The 20,897-nt window shown below is 45.0% G+C and overlaps 3 protein-coding genes across 6 annotated transcripts in view; 2 read left to right on the top strand and 1 right to left on the bottom strand.

Moving 5' to 3' along the window:
* The window catches only part of ARIH2 (ariadne RBR E3 ubiquitin protein ligase 2), a 36,664-nt gene extending 31,731 nt beyond the window's left edge, over positions 1–4,933 (top strand). For all 4 annotated transcript variants that reach the window (XM_081184253.1, XM_081184254.1, XM_081184255.1 and 1 more), the window contains exon 15: positions 742–4,933. In XM_081184253.1, coding sequence (XP_081040379.1) covers positions 742–813 — 72 coding nt within the window. In that variant the 3' untranslated portion in view covers positions 814–4,933. The remainder of the gene's footprint in view (positions 1–741) is intronic.
* A 644-nt stretch (positions 4,934–5,577) lies between these two features.
* P4HTM (prolyl 4-hydroxylase, transmembrane) overlaps positions 5,578–20,897 on the top strand; it is a 28,907-nt gene continuing 13,587 nt past the window's right edge. Inside the window, exons 1-3 of the mRNA XM_081184175.1 lie at positions 5,578–6,787; positions 8,685–8,766; positions 20,576–20,766. Coding sequence (XP_081040301.1) covers positions 6,080–6,787; positions 8,685–8,766; positions 20,576–20,766 — 981 coding nt within the window. The 5' untranslated portion in view covers positions 5,578–6,079. The remainder of the gene's footprint in view (positions 6,788–8,684; positions 8,767–20,575; positions 20,767–20,897) is intronic.
* LOC308581680 (secreted frizzled-related protein 5-like) lies at positions 10,373–17,220 on the bottom strand. Its single transcript, XM_081184428.1, has 4 exons — positions 16,825–17,220; positions 13,286–13,455; positions 12,427–12,513; positions 10,373–10,974 (listed from the first exon to the last, which is right to left on the bottom strand). The coding sequence occupies exons 1-4, from the start codon at positions 17,166–17,168 to the stop codon at positions 10,658–10,660; spliced, it is 918 nt and encodes a 305-aa protein (XP_081040554.1). The 5' UTR covers positions 17,169–17,220; the 3' UTR covers positions 10,373–10,657.

Genomic DNA, 20,897 nt, shown 5'->3' with positions numbered 1-20,897 from the left:
TCATGTAAAAACACGCTGATTCCCGGACTGTCCGCGGGCCGGATTGAGAAGGCGATTGGGCCGGATCCGGCCCCCGGGCCTTAGTTTGCCTACCCATGACCTAGAGTGCTCCTTCCATGTATGGGAGGCCACTTTCTGTTTAGAGACTGAGATCCAGTGCAACTTCCGTTCTGAGGAAAAAGAGGGGAGACAGTTTTCACCAGTCCCCCCCCCACAACCTTCCCAAGTGCACTGGGGGGCTCCCGCATCTAGACCAGCTTTTCAGTAGGCAGACTCCTTCTGTATCTTCTTGGCGGAGTTCCAGTTGTTGGAATTCTAGATCCAAGCTGGCGCATGTGAATTTTTTAATGGATATTCATTTTTGGCTTCTATAAGGACCACCAGTTAGGTGTTATTTTCTTAACTACTTGATGTAATTAATGGAGCGAGGCACTGGGACCAGGAAGTTTTGAGTTCCTATTCTAAACCACACACATTTTTCTCACAACCTTAGCCCTATTCAGGTGTTCATCCTGGATATGCCCCCTGACTCCTGACTTTTGCTTATCAAACTACCACACTATTCCTGATCTAGACTTGAATACCTGAAGAGGGCTCGTTTCTGTGAGGAGACTGGGACCACAAGGGATGGCTGGTGTTCCTTCCCTCCTTTCAAGATCATTCAAGTCTGTGGGTCCGTTTCCCTGCCACCACAAACTAGAAACAAACCTGATTTTACGCCCTCTTTCTCTCCCCACCCAGGACTTGGAAAATCAGATGCACATAGCCGAGCAGAGGAGAAGGACCCTGCTGAAAGACTTCCACGACACATAAAGTAGCAGGAGATGTCAGGGCGCAGGGGTGAGCGCAAAGAGCGAGGTGGCGGTGAGAGCAGCAGCAGAAGCAACACGAGAAGCTGGCCCCCGCCCCCACCACAGAGAAGGGCTGAGGACAACACTGCTGCCTCCCCTTGCAAGCCAGACACGAGCTAGCACCACAGCTTAGTCTTCTGTTTTCTCTTCTCTTTCTGCTTTTCGTTTTTGCCAGGCTAGAGGCTGGAGTTCAGATTTGGCACCTTTTTTTCTGGGACGTTTTCCTCCCCGTCTCTTGGATTATTCTGGGAAGGAATTCTTTTATTTTATTTTTCTTCTTCTTCTTCTTCTTCCTCCCCCCGAATGGCTGTTAATAGTGTTAGATCATTACAAGCATATGTAATTTTCAAACGGTTGTACAATTATACAAAACAAACCCTAGAATAACACACAACCCTTTTTAAAAAATAAATTGGAATTGGAGTGTTTCCTTTTTAATAAGCTGCTTGTAAACTAAATGGCTGCTTTTCTTCTTTTCCCTCCAAATCCTCTTTTGCGCTGAAAGCTATGAAATAGTCCAGCTGTCTGTTTGGCACCTCTTATGTGTGCTCTGCTGCTTGCCCTGTGACTACATGAGGTGAACCGTGCTAGCCTAGGAGACAACAGCAGCGGCCAGAGGTCAGCGTACGGTCGAGTAGCTCTCCTATTCTTCCCTGGCTATGCAGGGGCAGTCAGGCAAAGTTCAGGCCAGCATGGGAAACAGTTGTGGTCCTGCTGTCCCATCAGCTTTAGGTTGTCTCCTGCGTGGATTAGTCGCTTTGTTTCTCTGGGCTGATCTCATCTGCCAAAACTAAAATCATTTGAGGGGCTATGGGAACACACAACCTTGCCTCTCGATAGCATTGTTAGCAGGCACTGGCTTTGCTTGGAGGCAAAAGGACAAGCCACGTTCCATCCATGCCTTGCGTATCTTTGCAGTCCAGTCATACACAACCTGATCCTTGACATGGCTGTAAGGTGATACGTCAAGTCTGGCCCCGTCTTGCCCTGACAAGACCAGACTTCCTCACTGTGTATCGAGGGAAAGCTGTTACACTTAACATGATGCTTGGTAAGGGAGGGGGGTGGGGTAAAAAAATATATTGGCAGCCTAAGACAAGTCCTGAGAAACATGTGCCAATGGTAAACTTACACCACTGTCCTAGAAACTACAGCTAGCTGAAAAACAGCCAGCAAAATTGGTGAGAATGAAGCTTAATGAATATTAAGGAGTTGTATCTACCACTAGTCCTGCTTGAAGTTGACCGTTCAAATTGATGGGCCTGATTTAGTCCCATTAATTTCAGTAGAACTTGGTCAGATACAAACCTATGTTCACAGGTGGCTTCTTATTATTAGGGGGACTCTGAACACTTGAATGTGTAAAAGGTCAATTTCCCCCCCTCCATTTATGTGGGAGGCCAGCTTCGAAACAGTAAAAAAACTGCAGCGTAGGGTATGTACAGTGCATGGTCAACATGCTTGCTTAAGTTGATTATCCACCTAGAAAAGAAGACGGAACAGCTGGCCCTCTCCTGAAGTTACTCTGATTCGATTTGAAATAAGAACACCTTGCTACCTGTTTACAAAAAAAAAAAAATGTTGCACTGAACTTTTGTTTGTACATTGATGATCTTTTTGGTTTGGACAAGGGAGGACTGGCAAGCTAGGATCATTATTCTGTGCTTCATGCACCTACCTTTCTGGCCTTTCAGCGGGAGCTATTTTATTAGCATTTCTGGATGTTGACCTAGCTCTTGGGGAGGCAATCAGCCATGCCACCCTTTCGCCCTTCACGTGCTGCTAATACTACCTCAAGCACTTCAAGGAAAATGATTATACACACTACCTGCTTGCTTCCTTAGTAAATGACCCAGGACCTTTTTAATATTACTCTCTTCCTACCCCATTGCCAGTTAACCACAGATTGCGTAAGCAGGACCTTGGGGGGTGTACTAGGCTAAGAAAAAGTACCGTGAAGAGAAACTCTTCTCTCTCCCCCCCCCCCCCATTTCCTGCTCTGTTCACCTTTTCTCTTCCATTGGCCATTTTATAGGTCTCTTGTAGCTGATGCGGCACGATGACTTCATCAGGCTTGCTCCTTTTAACCCATGTCTTACCTGCTGTAAGCGGAGATCATGTGATTGTGTTCTCTTGGCTGTAGATGTTTTCCATTTCTCTGCATGAAGTCCAATCTGGGCCTTGATATATAGAAACAGACGAAAACCTTTTAGCAAAGTGCAAGAAGTTCAGCGTGTGTGTGATTTTAATTGCACAGTATGTTAGCCTTCATTTTGTTATTGTTTTGATGAGGTGTGGTGCGTAAAGTGCTAGCACGGGATTATTTCATTAACCCAGCTGCAGTTGGATACAGATAAGCCTTGTGGCCAGAAGAGCTGTGGGAAGGTATGGCTTACGACTTATTCCTGTGAAATGCTGACCTCATCTCCTTGCTAGCTTAACACAGTGTTCAGCCTTTGAAGGACACGAGGATCTTTTTATCTTTAAACTTTGCATTCAGACTGAGCCGGTCGGTCTCATTGAATCAGAGAAGTTAAGTCACACATGTTTTCTGTAGCTCAGAACTGTCCAGTGCAAAAGGGAAGTGATGTGTGGTTTGCACTTACATCTGACATCCAGTTGTAGCTGGTCAACTTGATGGTAGCACATTGACAACTTTCAATGTTAAAAAGTCATGTTTTCTAAACTTGTAGCCTCCACATGGCTGGCACCAACCCCGTACAGTGCTTTTAGATGTGCTATATTAAGCCAGTATTGCATCACGTATTAATAGCTGCCTCCCAGTTTAGAGCAGGTAGCATTCATATATGTATAAACTAACACTTTTAAGTCGCAGACAGTTGACAGATCAGCATTTTTATTCTTCCCCCGATACAGGCTTCCCTGTATTAGAATTCCATCATGTTCAGACTTTGCCAGAGAGGTTTTGCCACTGATAAGAATAGGCTGTGCTATAGGAAAGTATCCTCTTCACTCTGGAAAAAGAAGCTAATGGTTCTAAAGCAGAACTCAACACCGTTTGTTGCCTCAGAAAATCCTTGCCGTTCTGCAACAAGCTGGTAGCAATAGCAAGACAGCAATTAAGAATTAGCGGCATCTGAGCTCAGAGTATAGGTGCATTTCCCTCATACCAGGCGAACATCCTAAACTGGGAGCTCTTTGTCTCTTTCTGTAAGGCTTGACTCTCAGCCAGCCTGGCAGCTGTTGTCATCCTATTACTCTTATTTTTTAAAACTTGGCTTGATTCACCTTCAATGCTGACTTTGTTTTGGTTTTCGCTTACATTTAGTATTACCTGCCACAGTTTTCTATATAAAAGAGATACAAAACTGTCTTTGCACAACTTCTGATACTGAACAAACCGAGCTCTCAAGTTACACCACATCTCCTGGCAAACAGAAGTCTCTAATTCAAAAGCTTGCATACATACACCAAAAGAGGCTGTTTAGTAGAAGAGAGATCCTCTAATCCAGAGATGAGAAACATTTGGCCTTGCAGATGTTGCTGCTCACACCATCCCTGACCATTGGCTGTGCTGGCTGAGACTGATGGGAGTTGGGAGTCCAATAGCTTCTGGATGGCCAAAAGTTCTCTATCCCTGTTCTAATCAAGTTTTATACTTGCTCTCTCTATAGCACTCCTTCCTCTGCAGCAGCGACCAGTTTTCTGTTGACAACCTAAATTTATGTCAGCTGTGTGCCATGCGACTTCTTCAGGAAGAACTGGAGAGTTCTCTTATTATTGCACTGTCTCAGTTCATTTTTGTTTCAAAAACCAGATTTCATTTCTCAATAGCTTTTTCTAGGAAAGTTCTTATGTGTGCTCACTCAAGTCTGGACTGTTCCAAGTTTTCAGGTAGTAGCTTCTGCTATGGGAGCTTTTTATTATTATGCAGAGTGCGACATTATCATGGCTGCCTTTGCTCTGTCCCTCACTGAGGTATGGGTGGGGGGGAAGCAACCTCAAGAAACTGCCAACACTTTTCCGGCATTAGGAGGGGAAGGGGCAAAGGAAAGAGCCCTTGCAGTTTCCCTCTCCTGAAATTGTTTATTTGAAATAAATTGTGAATTTCTAATTTTAAATGTGCGTAGTGTCTTTTTTTCCGCCCTCCCTTGCTGATGCAGCATTTCCCATTATACAGTGAGAAAGGGGAAAGAGGAAGAGAAACGTTTAGAGTTTTAGTATAAACTGGGAGCTGCTTGAACAGCAACCTATTAAAATAGGTTCAGCCTTTCACATGCAAACAAGTCAGTCCCTCAATCCAGTTTTTTGTTCTCTCCAAAACATGGTTTTGTGTTCAACTTCCTCATTTTTTTATTCAAAACATTTATAGCCTGCTCACTAACTTAAAAAGGTTCGTAGAGTGGCTTACATGTCAAAATAGCAAACCTGAAGGCATGGAATGTGCTCTGTAAAAAAGACACTGGTACAAAAGGAAAAGGGAATGGAGAGGGAAGTTCTTTACCAGCTGCCATGTTCTCTCATTAAAAAAAAAAAAAGCCTGTGAAGTTGGATCTCCTTCAAGATGTACAAGTTTTTGAGGAAATAATCTACATGGAAAAAATATGAGAGACATTACACTTACTTCTGTAAAACAAGAAAATCTTTAATAATTTTTTTTAAAAAAAATAATCTGGGCAAAGGTGTTGCCCTTCCTCTTTAAAACAAAACCTGAATGTGTACTGTTGAATCTACTTCATAATCCTGAAGTTAAGTAAATCTCACAGGTAGAGGATTATGCAAAAGCTCCCAGTAGCTCCCAGGCACTGGTTGCATAAGGTGTGGGGATGATATCAAATGCTGGTTTTACATAATCAACACGGGCTTTACATGCTGTTCAACTGCCTTTCATTACTGAAATTGAGAGCAGCTGTTCTATATTCTATTTTATACATATAATTGAAAGGCAGGAGCTTTTAAACCTTTATGTGTCTCAAGAACCAGGTGGTGGCCTTAGCCTACCAGCTTCTTTAGCAAAACACCCTAGACCTACGATGATTCATTACGACTGAAAAAGGCACTCTGTACATGTCTAGGAGCACTTTACTCGAGTTCCAAAAAAGCGGGGGGAAGCTCAGGCTAAAATGTCATGTGTGTTTTTTAATAAAAAAAGTATTAGTAGAACTAGCTAATTCACTTCGCTTAAAATAAGCCTTCAAACCAGCCACTGCTCTGTCAACAAAAAAAACTACGTCAGGACAGCGCTGGACGTTCTGCCCTTATCAAAAATGGCTGCAGTTTCATATTCATCCGTAAGGGGGGGAAGCCGGTGCCCTTCCTCAAAATGGCTTCCCATCACTGCTAGAGGAGGAGAGGCAAAGTTGCCAGGACCTAAAATGGCCGGCAGAGATGCTGAAGCCAAAACACTTTTTAAAAAATCCCTTATACGGGCCAGCACCCTCTCGGACTTCGTCCCGGCCAGCGCCGTCCGGTCGCCTTCCCTCCGCTCTCCTCCCCCCCCCCACCTCCAGGCCAAACTAACGGGCCCGGCCGCGCGCTCTTTCGCCGTGCGTGATGACGTAAGGGGAGCCCGCCCGGAGAAGCCGTTCAGCTGTTCGCGGGGTGGTTGCCGTGGTAACGGTGCCCAGCTCCCAGGCCGGAGCGGGCCGGGCCTAGCCATGGCTGCTGCGGCGGGGGCAGCTGTGGCGGCGGCGACGGCGACGCCGGACGAAGACCCCCGCCCGCTGCCGGGGCCTTCCTTCGGGCGGAGGGCCGTGTGCTCCCGACCCTACTTCGTGGTGCTGATGGTGTTCGCGCACCTCTACGTGCTCAACGTGCTGGGCTTGCTGCTCTTCGTGCACATCAGCTCCGACGACGGGGAGACGGAGCCCGGCAAGGAGGGACCCCCGGGCCCCGCACAGGACCCGCCCGCGCCGCCCTTCTCCCCGGGAGGAGGCTCTCGCCCTCACAGCCTGCCTCGCCTCGAGGGCATCAAGGCAAGTAGCGTCCCGAAATCTCCTTATTGCGCGAGGGTGGAAACAAGCACTGCTGTTCTCGGGGGGGTCATTCAAGAGGGCAGGTCTCCCTTTTGCGGCTGTTTTTAAAGTTTCAAGGATCGGGGCGAGTTTCCCCCTTTCCTCGACCCTTCAAAAGAAAAGAAAAAACTTCCCTCCTCCCAAGGCTTCTGTGCAAAAAACAGCAGTTTCGGGGGCGATTACCCCCAAATTATTTCTTGCCCTCCCAGCTTTCAGCTGCCATATATCCGTATTTGGAGGTGTGCAGCAACATCCTCGTCTCATGGTGATTATTACAATCTTTTTGTCTCCTTGGCTTTTTTCTAGAGTTGCCCCTTAGGGTGTAGTGGGTGTTGTGTTTCTGTTTGTAATGGGGCTGCAGGGGGATTTTTTCAGGAAATCGACCAAGGGGTGTCAAGTCAACTCTGTTCCTGTAGAAAATGTTACCCTACAAAGGGGGGGGTCTGGAAATATACATTATTTTATATAATATCCCTGTCCACTGCTGCTGCAGCCCCGACAGGGGCCGGCTCCTTCTTCGGAGGCTGCTAGTTCTGTTAAGTGGCAAGCCCTCGTGGATCTTTAAAAGAAGCATAATGGGCTAAGCATAATGGACTAGCCCCTCCATGGTGATGCTTTCCCCAGCACGCTGATGCAGTGATATGAAAACTTTTTGCACTTGCTGAGTTTCTGATTTTTATGCGGCTCTTAACTGTGTCAGGGGAAGGAAAGTGTTCGCCTCTGTCCCCCGCCCCATCCCTGTTACTTACCCCCCCCTCCAGTCTCAAGGGACATCATTGCACAAGTCATTTAGGGATAATAGGCATAGCGAGGGGGGGCAGTTGCCCCCCCGTATTTTATTTTATAATGGAGTTATTTTATTTTTTAAAACTTTTTATTGCCTTTGCCTTTAAATAATTTGAGCAGTTGTGCATTATTGAGAGAAGTACTTAAACTGTGGGTTGAGTTTGTCTATTTGTGACGGCTAGGATTGATCTACATTGGTACATCTTGGTACATAATGTGATGTACTATAGACTGGCCTGATTGATGTGGTCTGTATTGATGTTGGGTTGGCCTAATAAAATTTAGCGCAGTATACTAAATTCTAGAGTGGAATAGTAGGATCTAATATGAGCAACATCAATATGACTTTATTGTAAATTCACTAGGCTGCAACTTTGTCTGTTCCTTGGTCCAGATTGGGATTGCCTGCCTTTTAAAACAAAAAGCACCACCAGCAGCAACAGCTAGAATTTATCGATGGACACGTTCCCTATGCTGTTGCAATGGAGGTTAATTTTGCTGCCAATATCCATTCTTTAAGGAAATAAAGCGCCTATATTCAATTTGCACAGCAAAAGAATTTCAGTAATTTAAAAAGTAAAAGTTTAAAAAAATACTTTTAAAAATCGTAGTCAAAACTGTGCAGGTGGGTCAGCAGTAACCATTCTCTTGTAGTACCTTGTGGAATTTTCAGTTAGATGCCAGGGAACAGAGTGTTAGTTAATGAATTTTGAGTGCTAGCAAGATTGTTATTCTCTCGTGCACACACTGTGACGGCGGATGAGTAAACTGTGCATTTATTGTGCAGAGAAGTGATAATGCAGAAGAACCCTAAACCTTCTGTGATGAGTGCTGCTTCCACACTGAGCCTAGAACTGTATCCTGTATTTGCTAGTAGCTGATGCCATATAGTTTTGAACCATGTAGATGAGCTTTGTGATGTTTTGTATTTCAGAATTTGCCATGTCATGATTTAGCAGGCCATTGTGTATGTAAAGATACTGACCACAGGCCTCCAATGATACCATATACTGGAGCTAACTATATTTGGTGTATAGCAGTTAAAATTAATTTATTTTACTTTCTTTTCAAGGTGGGCCATAAACAGAAGGTGGAGCTGATTCCTAACAAAATCCATGTCATGAAAACTCTCAGCTTGAAACCACTCCTTTTTGGTAAGAAAAAGAGGCTACTGGAGATATATCCAGATGACCTATTGGTAGAAGAGGAAATGAGATGTACCATATATCTAAGTTTGGCAGCTTCTTATTGCCTCATCTTTAGTTGCCTTTGGGCACAGAAACTCTGTCCCATTCATGACAGTAATTATTACTGTGGCTCCCGAGCACATGTGAACATCCTTTACAGCAGTAGTCTGTTAATTTTTCAGACCCAGGATCTATTTCTTAACCCCAACTGATATTGATTTTTTTTTACTATGTACTATGGTCTTTCACCTGCTCTCTCTAGAGCAACCAGGTGCAAAAGAAGACAAGATTCCTTTGCCTTTAACCGCTGTGTAGTAGAGCAGATTTTGCCTCTTTCTCATGCAGGAATGCACAAAGTGTCAACAGCTGAAATTTCGTAAAAACTCCACAGTTCTCATTGCCCCTCCCTTCATTGCTCCTTAAGAGAAAGTGGGTGGATGGGGGTGGGTACAAAGATAGAAAATGGTGGTGTGACACATGCTTGACTCCTCTTACATTGGTGCCTGACTAATCCATTTCCACCAGTTGTAGATCAGTCTTTACTGGATTGAACTGGTTACGTCAGGGAATAGTATTAATTGAGGGTTTACAAATTGCAGTTGAGCTTAATAGGCAACAATAATTTCTGTAGCCAGCAAGAAAATACACACACACAAACACACATTTTTCATCCTCCTCTTGGAAGTTCTGCTGTTGTCAGCTGTTGTCAGCATTGCCTGATGAATTAGTTGTTTCTGAACCACAGCATTGCCTGAGGTTCAGAGCCAGCAGCAATATGACAGGCACTCCACAAAAACACATTGAACTTGAAGCGGGAGCTCCTAGCAAGCACAGTTATATTCCACAGGTTTTGTTTTTGTTTAAAAAATCTGTATAAAAGATTCCTGTGTTGTTAATTGTGTTTTTTCAAAGGAAAGTCTTAATGAGAAATTAAACAACTTTCTTGTTAAATCCTTTTAATGCAACCAGCATTTTTAAGGAACACACACTGCTGTCATTAGTTTCTAAATACATAGTATTCATAGCTTGCAGATCGCAAGGGTGTCCCTCAGGCAGTGTGTGGGGTTTTGTTTTGTTTTTACATATTTTGTGTAAAACTGCAAAATAAAATGTCCTGGAGTGAGGGAAGGATGGGTGATGGCAAAAGCCTGATGGGTAGAAGATGAAGGGGAGTCAGGAGCGGCTTGACAGGTCAGGTGGAGTTGCCACAGTAGCTTAGCCTGTGACAGCTGAGCCTAGTCATTGCCACTTACCAGTAGTGGGAGGAGGTGAGGTAGCAGCAAGGTCAGGGCTGTGCAGGCAGACTGCTAAAGCCAATCGTGCACCCATCAGTGTACCCATTCAGCCCCAGCCTAGCTGCCACTTCAGCTCTCCCAGGAAGCCATTGCAACACTGCTGCCACAAGATTATTGTTGAAGCTCTGGTTCCACCGGGTGAGCCATTCCTGCATGGTATGGATGAAAGAAGTGGCCAGGAAAGTGGGTTTGCAGGAGATGAAGTGAACAAACCAGCCTATTACTATAAATACTTGTGATTTGTTTCCTGGTTGCTGTGCTTCCCATGCAGCAAAGAATCCAGCACTGCAGAATATCTGCAATGGTGGACAAACTATCTTTCAAAGAAGTTTGTGAACCATTACTGACTTTCTCGTTGAGAAGCCCCAATTAGGCTTGTAGAAAACTCCAGGGCTCCTCAGAGCAGTTTGAAAACTACTTTCTTGGTGCAGTGGTGTATGATTTTTACTATGTAGACTATATCTATTACTTTTTAAACTCTGCTCCAGGTATGCTGAAGAAGACCTTTCAGATACAAACAAGAGAGCATCTTTCTATCATTTCATACCAGAGCTATAAGCAGTTCAGGCCCGACACTTGTAATGTTTCCATCGCCGCACAGCAGCCTGTAGATTTCGGTTCCTCTTGTGCCATGCATAGGCCTTGTTCACCACCACAACTTTGTCATTCTGCACCTCACCACAGATCAGATAGACGCCTGTGTTTGTGCCTCTCATAATGTTGTGTACACAGGTAGCATCTAAGTTCAGCCACTGCTGGAGTTTGGAGTGGGTTTCAGTCTTCAGAAGGGGGCCATGCTTCAGAACTTCCAGCCTGGAGTCAAGGTCAAAGTCAGCAATGGTGGAGGTCTTGTTCTTCCTGGAAATCCTTATTTTCACAGCTGGAACAAATGCACATTAGACTAGAGACATCAAACTGCCAATAAAATCGGTAACTAGCTGCTTCCTCACTGTTTTAGTGATGCAAAGAATGGATGCCATCCACTGTTTTGCAACCTACACTAGGGTTGGGAAACTTTTGACCCACCAGCAAGCATGGCTAATGACCAGGGATAATGGGAATTGTAGTTCAGCAACCGCTGGAGAGCCAAAGGTTCCCCTCCTGGTGATGTACACCTTTGTTCCGCACTTCTTGTAGCAAGCTTAGACAAAGGTTCTAGTCCAGTGAAATTCTCATATCTCCAAAATTTATTACCCAGTTTCTGTTACAAAAACAAGTTCATTTTAGGAAGATTAGTTTAGCTGATGATCACTGATAACAAAGATGTCCAAGCATCTTCTCTCTTTCTTTCTCTCTCTTTCTGTCTCACACACACATGTACTTTGATAATTTGCTTGATTTTTAAAGCACTATGTAAGATCGCCCCGTGTTTTCTGTGTATTAAAATAGTGCTAGACACTACCACAATGCACTTTTAACTTCAACCATTAACTTTTCATATTCATGTTTTAATAGGAAGCAGGTGGGTGTTCTGCTGGAATTTAAGGAGCCTGCTAATTTTGTGAAGGTTTTCTGGTTGTCCTTTGCTATAGTCTGCATAAAGGAGAAAGGTAACTCCCTCTGACCAGCTTGGCATTTCTCAATAGCTTTAAGGTAGGGGTAGCCAGTGTGTTGCCCTTAAGATGTTACCGGACTCCAGCTCCCATCATCCTTGACTATGTTGGCTTGAGCTGATGGAAGCTGTAGTCCAGCAGGCTACTCCTGCTTTAAGAGAAGAGTGTGTGCAAATGACAAGGGGCAGGTGGAGAATGGGTCTGAGCAGGTATGAAGGAACTCATAGTTCCAAACAGTTCCTGCAAATTTCAGAGCCGTGCTAGACAACATGCTAGAAATCCAGAATCATACTCCCCACCTCTTCAAATTTTAGCAAGTAGAAGTCAGGAATCGGGAGAGTGATCCATGCTCAGATTGTGATGCTGTGAGAGCTAACTCTCCCCACCCCATGTTCCCACTGAAAGTCCCCCTCCAGCTGCTATTTCTCCTATTAGATAAAATGTGTGTGTACACAGCCTGTTCCCATAGCTTCTCCCTAATGGAGAAAATTTTAGCTTGTGAGGAGTGCACATTTCCATTAGGAAAATGACATGGGGCCAGAGACTTAATTCTCGCCCTCATCTGCTTCCACTGTTGTAATCCCCTCTCCCCTAGCAACTGGTATTTGCCAAAATTTATCGAGAGAGGAGAACCAGTCATGGATCTTTGTTCTCTCATCCTGTTTTGCCCTTTCTACTGTAGCTGAAAATGTGGTGATCCAATGGACTTGTATTCTGAGACTAGAGGACTGTTTTCTCAGACCGAGTGGTTAAGAGGCAGAGAGCAGTGGTTTACTCACCAAAATCATTGGTGCAAAGGTTTTCCAGGATCTCCTTGGGAGAGTTGGGTTCTTCAAGTTCACAGTCCCTGCAGCTGGCCTGGGGCACTGCTGGAACACATAGTAAGTTACTGAATTCATTTGAGCCTAATGTAACCCAGAGAATTTTGGGTTCTCTACTCAGGGTTGCAGATTTTGTGGGGTTGGAGTAGATGACCCTTGTGGTCCCTTCCATCTCTGCCATTCTATGATTATAGAACAGACATAGGCAAACTCGGTTCTCCAGATGTTTTGGGACTGCAGCTCCCACCATCCCTAGCTAACAGGACCAGTGGTCAGGGATGATGGGAATTGTTGTCTCAAAACATCTGGAGGGCCGAGTTTGCCTTTGCCTGTTCTAGAAAATAGGTCAGTAGCTTGCTATCTTGGTGGCTTCATACACCGTGTTCAACTCAGATGTGAAATAATTAGTGTGACTTTGGGTAAGTCTTTATCTCTCAACTTTAAATAGGCAATTTTTTTTAAAGATATAATTATTACCTCCCTCAGGTGTCTGCCAAGAGCCTTTGTAATAGGGGAGGCTATGAGGAACTAACTTCAGAGGTTACTTTTCCAGCTCTAACTGTAAAATCTATGTTCAAAACCTCAGTACAGTTTTGAATGGTTTTTTCTCAGTTTCCTGATTAAAAGATGTTGGTACTTCATACGCTTTTTGGCTCTTATGGGTTCCTCTGAATTGAGAAAAAGCCAAACTTAAGCTTTAGCACATAGACTCCAAACACCCTCCCACCTTCCCAGCTTTGTGGATTTCTGTCCAGATTGTGCGGTTGTGTCAGGGTATATGTGTTCCATGACAAGTACAAACAGCAAAGAGCCTTACCTCTCCTGCTCGGAGCACTTTCATCAGTGATTGAGGAGATGCACAGCTCATGATCTTCAGGGAATTTGTTACAGTTCAGGATTTCAGGCCAAGGGTAGCCGTAGCAAGCCATGACTGGGGCACAGCTATTCCTGACAGCTTTGCACAAACTTTGGCAAGGGTAGATGAGCCTAGAGAGAGAAAGATGAACTTGTTTCAAAACTTGGTGAGCAAAGTTGGACGAGAAGACCCTTGGGGTGCCATCCAGTTCTACAATTCTATGATTCCAACATAGGCGCTGACTCCATGGGGCTTGAGGGGGCCCGAGCCCCCTCAAAAATTCGTTTGGCGGGGCTCCGCCCCCCCAATAATCTCCGGCGCCCCTCCAGCAGAGCGCCATCGCCGTCCCTCCCCCAGCCCAAAATGCACAGGGTCGGGCTGCATGCCTCCTGCCCTCCCTCCCGAGCAAAAGCTCCACCCAATTTCCTTCGGAGCTGATTAATAGGCACAGCACGCTCTCCCCTATTCGCTCACGAGGAGGCGGTGCCACTTTATTTGCATATTCATGAGCTTATTTATTATTCATGAGCTTTCCCGCCCCCCCCCCCAATATTTTTTATAAGTCCGCGTCCCTGGATTCCAAGTGCCTGTTAAGCTACCCCAGAGCAACCACTAGCAGCTAAGGGCAAGCCAGAGGTTCCCCACCCTGCCTTAGTCTCTGTTTACCATCACTGCTTCCGCAGTAGTGCAGGCAGGGCTGAGTTGCTGACCTGGCTTCCCAACACTTGTGTCGCTGCCACTTAACTAGGGACAGGGAGGCAACAGAGAGTGCAGTGTGAGTGCAGCAGTGGAGACAGTCTGATGCTTCTTCCACTGCGCTCATACCAAGCTCCCCACTGCCTTCCCTTCTCCCTCTCAGTAACCTGCTGTGACGTGTGACTTTGGGAAGCTAGGTTGGTCACACAACCCTCTAGTAAAACAAGAACAAAATTGTTTGCATTAGTTAGAGAGTATTTCAGTGTCAGCCTTGATGGGTTTGTTTCAGAGAGCAAAGCATCATTTTAATAAAACAAGTTTGAACATTAGGATAAATTTCTTCATGATTAACAGTAGGCCAACACTGGATCCAGTTACCTACAGCAGGTGGGGAGGGGTTCTCCCTTGCTGGAGTCCCTCAAGCAGAGGCTGGACAGCCACCTCTTGGGGATGCTCTAGCTCTGGATGTTCTGCATAATGGAGCAGAGATGGGAGCAGGCCCCATCTTGCTCCATGATTCCAAAATCAGTTGAAGACTTGAATAGTTTTGCATTTTCTAAAAAATTTAAAAAATTGACCAGTAGTACCTTAGAGACCAACTAAGTAGTTCTGGATCTGAAGAAGTGTGCATGCACACGAAAGCTTATATCCAGAACTACTTAGTTGGTCTCTAAGGTGCTACTGGACAATTAAAAAAAAAAAAATTGACTGCGTCAGACCAACACAGCTACCTACCTGTATTTTTTAAAATTAGCATTGATTGCTTGACCCACTGCAATGTGGCGTCATTGTTGTTCATTCTGATAGCAACATTCTGTTGTTTACTAACAGCAATCAGCTATGCTCAGATTTGAGTTAAGGGTTACTCAGGTTCCCCATATGTTTTGTAGACCATCCCCGTGATCCTCATTGTGATTACCCTTGTACCAATTTGCACTGAATGGAAACACTTGGGACATATCAGATGCCCTCAAGCTTAGAAATTTAAGGAGCAAGCATCTTGCTTAGTGTATTGAAGGATGAAGCCAAATTCCACAGTAGATGGGGATAATTCTTTCCCCTATCTTCCGGCATTATGCGTTATGTTACGTTACGTATTCCAATGCAATATTGTTACTGAGTTGATAAATGTTCATTTTCTTCCAAAGAGGAGCACATTGTTCTAGCTTTTGTGACTGTCATCCTTGTGCAGGCAGAGAAACAGAGCAATTAAGCATTACAGAGTTTTAGCTTGGTTTTGCTGCTGTAGTGCTTGAACCTTTAGGAAGGTGCCTTATGTCCAGTCATACCATTGATGCATATAGCTCAGCACTGTGCACTGCCTGGCAGTCCGTCTGCATCTGTATAAGCATTTCTGAATTGAAGAATCAGCATCTGAGGCCTGCTCTTTGGCCTGTTGGTAAGATGCATAAAGTTGCCGGTGGCGTCACATTTATGGAATTCTCTCTCAGGAAATAGGTACATCCCCATCTTTGTTTACCTTTGAGAGAACTCTTAAGATTTTTTTTTTAATTTTGACTATGTTTTAAATCCTTGCTTTTCCTCATTTTAAAAGGAGCAAACCGCTTTCTAAAAATGCCCCCATCCTGGTGTTACATAAAGATGTTTTGTTTTGAATCTCTTGTACACCACCTTGTTAGAGCAATGTGTCCTTAGTGGGGCTTTTAAGTCCTTTACTTACTTACTTACTTACTTAATTAATTAATTAATTAATTAACAAACAAACAAACAAACAAACAAACAAATCTAGCTCAGTGTTGTCTGCAATGACTGGCAGGGTTTCAGAATTTCCAGCTGTGTGTGCATGGATCTTTGGAATCTGTTTTTTCAAAACACATTTTTCTCTTGCGAGAAAAGCTTGTTCATCTAACACCATTCCAGATTTGATTGATTGATCGAATGATCGAATCCTGGGCAAACTGATCGGTCTTGTCTTAGTGCCAAAACAATAAAAATGTTGGTGCAAATTGCACTTTGGGCATTCTTCAAGTAGTAATCTATTGTAGAGCAGACAGCAATGTCTTGTGCTTGTCTTAGATTTATTGAGTTAGCAGATTGCAAATCACACTGTGATTTTGAGAGGAGCTGAGTCATCAGCAAGACAGTTGCTGACTCTATTCACAGAGTGGCTGAAGTGTTTACATATAATATCCATGACTTATTATGCCAAATACTGCAAATGTGGAAGAGGTATCAAATGTAGCTAATACTGCATTTACAGTCTCATTGCAGATTGCTTGAAGCCAAAACTGATTTAAGTCAGCATATGGGAAAATAGCCAGAGCATGTAAAGGTAAAGGAACCCCGGACCATTGGGTCCAGTCATGACCGACTCTGGGGTTGCAGCGCTCATCTGGCTTTATTGGCTGAGGGAGCCAGCGTACAGCTTCCGGGTCATGTGGCCAGCATGACTAAGCCACTTCTGGCGAACCGGAGCAGCGCACAGAAACGCCGTTTACCTTCCCGCCGGAGTGGTACCTATTTATCTATTTGCACTTTGACGTGCTTTTGAACTGCTAGGTTGGCAGGAGCAGGGACCGAGCAACGGGAGCTCACCCCGTTGTGAGGATTTGAACCACCAACCTTCTGATCGGCAAGCCCTAGGCTCTGTGGTTTAACCCACAGCACCACCCACGTCCCTGGAGCATATAAAGCAAAGGGCAAAAGGGAGATCCAGGATTGGGGATGTGGGAGATGGGATGTCCATGCAGCTATCTCAAGGTCAGAAGCTGGTTGGGGTAGAGGAACAAGATAGAACGAGCAAATGAAACTATACTTAACAGTAAACTCTGAAATGCCCTTACCTGTCCAGGCAGATTGGGGCAAAGAGGGAGCAGAGGAAGATCCTGGCATCCGGATGGCACTCTCTGGCTAACAAGGGCAGCCAGCTGGTGGATTGCTGGATTGCTTCAGCCATAGTCTCATGGTCCAGCAGGTTGGGGAGTCTCATCTCGGTGTACCCAATGTCATAACACAAAGCCATGCTTCTTGGAATCGATGTGCATCTGGAAGAGCTTCTTCTGTAGTTTCCAAAACCCCCCGGGAAGTCCCAGATTAGCAGATAACCCAAAAGGACAAGAAGCGGCTGTTGTGTGCCCAGCATCATGGGATGGTGGTGATGTGCTGTTTTCCTCATCTCTCCGAACATTGCCCCTCCCCAGCAAAATGTGACCGATTAAAATTCTGCCTTCCCAAAGGGGAATCTAGACTGAGGGGTTTCCTGGTCGGGTTGTGGTTTATTATAGCAGAGAGGCCACCCCTGTATTCGTGCATTCTCATTAAGCTCCCCTGTCACTGGGTTTTTGTTTTCTTCTCTTTGCCAGTGGCCCTTGATTGTTTGCCTTTTTTCAGAGGTTTTGGCTTAGGCTAGCAGGTGTTGAAATGAGGGCAGTCAAATCAGCTTGAATGGTTCCCCCCTACCAATATCTTGGAGTTCTGATTGAATCATTGTTTGAGACTCCCTCAGGCCCACCCCCTTGCCCCTACCCAGGGATTAGTCATTATTTTCTAAACACCGCTTGTTTTCCTCTCTATTGTGTTTTGTGGCAAAGCAATCACAAAGTTAATTAAGAGACATTTGTTGAGCTCTAGCCATTGTTTAAAGAGGCAAGGGGGTGGGGAGTTCCAGCCCCACGGATTCTGGTTGTTAGCTCTTTTGGAGGCATTTCCCCCCAGTTTGGGTAGTTTTAACATTGGGGGTCATTGTTTACACACAGGATGTAATTGGCAAACTTTTTTATCTTCTAACCATGCCACAGGAAATTAATTGTGGATGGTGGTGTACTTCTTATTTTGGCATGAAGTGAGCTGCTGTGAAACACGAGTGGATAGCTCTATTCCTGGGTAATTGTCGAAAACGTTTATTGTCATCTCATTGGAGTTTAATGTAGGTCTCCTAGAGCCTTAGGGGGCATTGCTTGTTGTGTTGGCTCATTGTTAATTTGTTTTATGCCACTCTGACTAATAGCTGGGGGTAGCTGAGGAGAGGATTACACGCGTTCTCTTTTAAGGGTTAACGTGGCCATAGCCAGTTGCGTGCTCTGCTTTTCTGTTTCCCATGAGGTAGGTAGCAGTCTTTCAACTTTCCTAGCTCGGTGCCAAGTAAAATCTCAGTTAAAATTTTTATCAAGATGCACGAGGAATTCATTGTTGTGCATCTCACTTCTTCGAATGTAGATTAGGAGACAAAATGCTTGGTTTAGATCTGAGTTCAATTTCTGCATCCATCAAGGAATTGCAGAAGTTGCCACCCGCAAGCCCCACTCACCAAGTGGGAATACAGTCACACCTCGGGATAAATACGCTTCAGGTTGAGCATGTTTGGGTTGCGCTCCGTGGCGACCTGGAAGTAATGGAGTGCGTTACTTCCAGGTTTCGCCACTCGCACATGTGCAGATGGTCAAAATGATGTCACATGCATGCACGGAAGTCGTGAGACGCGACCCGCTGCCGTGTCTTACGTTATGTTCAGGATGCAAATGGGGCTCCGGAACGGATTCCGTTCACATCCCAAGGTACCACTGTAGTTACGATCAGGGGTCAGCAAGGTTTACCTCGCCTGGGCCGGTTCACTCCAGCAGAGATCCCTCTGTGGGCTGGATTGTGCGCGCGTGTGTGCACTACCGCGATTTCAGGCGTCTGCGTCTCCACAGATGCAATTTCTGGCATCGTAGAAGTGAGTCCCTGCACCATGGGGCGCCGGTTTAGTGCAACATGCGGGGACTTGCCGAGCGGCCAGCTCAGATCAGGGGTGGCTCGTGGGCTGGTTAAATGACCCCCCGTGGGCCACTTGTTGCCTACCCCTGGTTAAGATGCATTTCATGGGATAGTCTTAAGGATGGACAAAATAAAAACAGCAAAGCAATAAAAAGTGCCAAATTTTAGTAGTGCCTCTTGTTTCAATCTTAATACCAGGCAGAGGAATTCTGTATATGCTCTTGGAACATGCAGTGTGCTTGCTCAGTGCGAGAGGGGAAAATACAGAACACAGGATATCCAAAAATGGCTTTAAAATTCCAAGCAAGCCCCCAGTGTTCTTGGAAACACTGTCAAAGTTCATCAGTGAGCTAGTGATGATGCCCACATGCTGCCTACACGGGGAGAGTCAGAGAACCTCTTAACATACTCCTGCATTACGGAGTGGTATTCACCCAGACCTTTTGAAATTAATGCCCCTAACTTAACCATGTTCATTAATTTCAGTGGTTCTCTCTTGAGTAAAACATAGCTGAATACCACCCACAGTGCAGCACCCAGAATCCACCAGCCCTGTGACTCAGGCAGCAGCAGCCTTTACCACTGCCAGTCCCCAGGCATCCCTTCCCTTCCAGAGAGGAGTCGGATTCCTCTTGTGCTGCTTACAACAACAGCTTGGGGGCACAAGGCAAGGCTGGGATGGCGAACCTTTTCCAGCGTGGTGCTGCATTCCTTCATGTGTGGGGTGGGAGCAGCCTGCCAATGACGCACATGGCCAGAGGCAAAACACTGGGCAGACCACTGGATGTGGCTGTTCTCTGTACAGCAAGTTGCATTCTTCCAGCCATACAGTACAGTGGTACCTCGGGTTAAGAACTTAATTCGTTCTGGAGGTCCGTTCTTAACCTGAAACTGTTCTTAACCTGAGGTACCGCTTTAGCTAATGGGGCCTCCCGCTGCCGCCGCCCAATTTCTGTTCTCATCCTTCACCAAAGTTCTTAACCCGAGGTACTATTTTTGGGTTAGTGGAGTCTGTAACCTGAAGCGTCTGTAACCTGAAGCATCTGTAACCCGAGGTACCACTGCAGTTAGAAGATTCTGATCACACATACCATCTCGGGACTATTTAATTGCTCGTCGTCTAATATTGTGTATGCCATCAAATGCCAACAGTGTCCTTCAGCTCTCTATATTGGACAAACAGGCCAAACCTTACGCCAAAGAATAAACGGACATAAATCTGACATCAAGAATCACAAAACAGAGAAACCAGTAGGAGAACACTTCAATCTCCCAGGACATTCTATACAAGATCTCAAAGTAGCTGTTTTACTACAAAGGAATTTCAGAAATAGACTGGAAAGAGAAGCTGCTGAATTGCAACTCATTACCAAACTTAAAACCATGGAGAGACCGGGTCTGAACAGGGACATTGGATTCTTGTCTCATTATACATGACTTGGCCATTTCTCACCTTCTCACCCCTTGCCTTTTCCTGTAAGACCTATTACAGTCGTTAAGAGTCGTCAACAGGCTCATCTCAGCTATCTGCCAATCTCCCATTCCCACCACCCTTCTGAGTAATACCCCTCCCCACCTTCTCACTATATAGAAGGATCTGGCAACTTCTGTTTCAGTGTATCTGAAGAAGTGTGCATGCACACGAAAGCTCATACCAAGAACTAACTTAGTTGGTCTTTAAGGTGCTACTGGAAGGAATTTTTTCATTTTGACGGTGGCTATAGGTGTATTAGTTTCTTGTTAATATTTTTCCCTTGCAATGCGAAAATGTTAAGAAAGCTGCTTGTGTTTTTTGGTGTTCACCTTTTGATAAACAAATTCACTTTTCTCTCCTGGTAGAAATTCCAGACTTCCTGAGTGAGGATGAATGCAAGTTAATTATCCACTTGGCTCAGCTGAAAGGGCTGCAGAAAAGTCAGATTCTGCCCACAGACGACTATGAGGAAGCAATCGAAATGATAGATATCAGCCAGATGGATATATTTAATCTACTCGACCACAACCAGGATGGACAGCTGCAGCTCAAGGAGGTATTGAGAAGAGCCTGGGTTGATATTCTTGATTCATAACGCCTAACATTTATTCTCCTTATTGGCAAACTCTTAGCTGTCATATCATTGAATCCCAGCTTTTCAGCATCTGTTCTTGTTTGTTTAGGTTT

This window comes from Podarcis bocagei (genome assembly GCF_964188305.1).
Source record: "Podarcis bocagei genome assembly, chromosome: 2".
Classification (NCBI taxonomy): Eukaryota; Metazoa; Chordata; class Lepidosauria; order Squamata; family Lacertidae; genus Podarcis; species Podarcis bocagei.
This window is presented reverse-complemented; position numbering and strand designations above follow the sequence as displayed.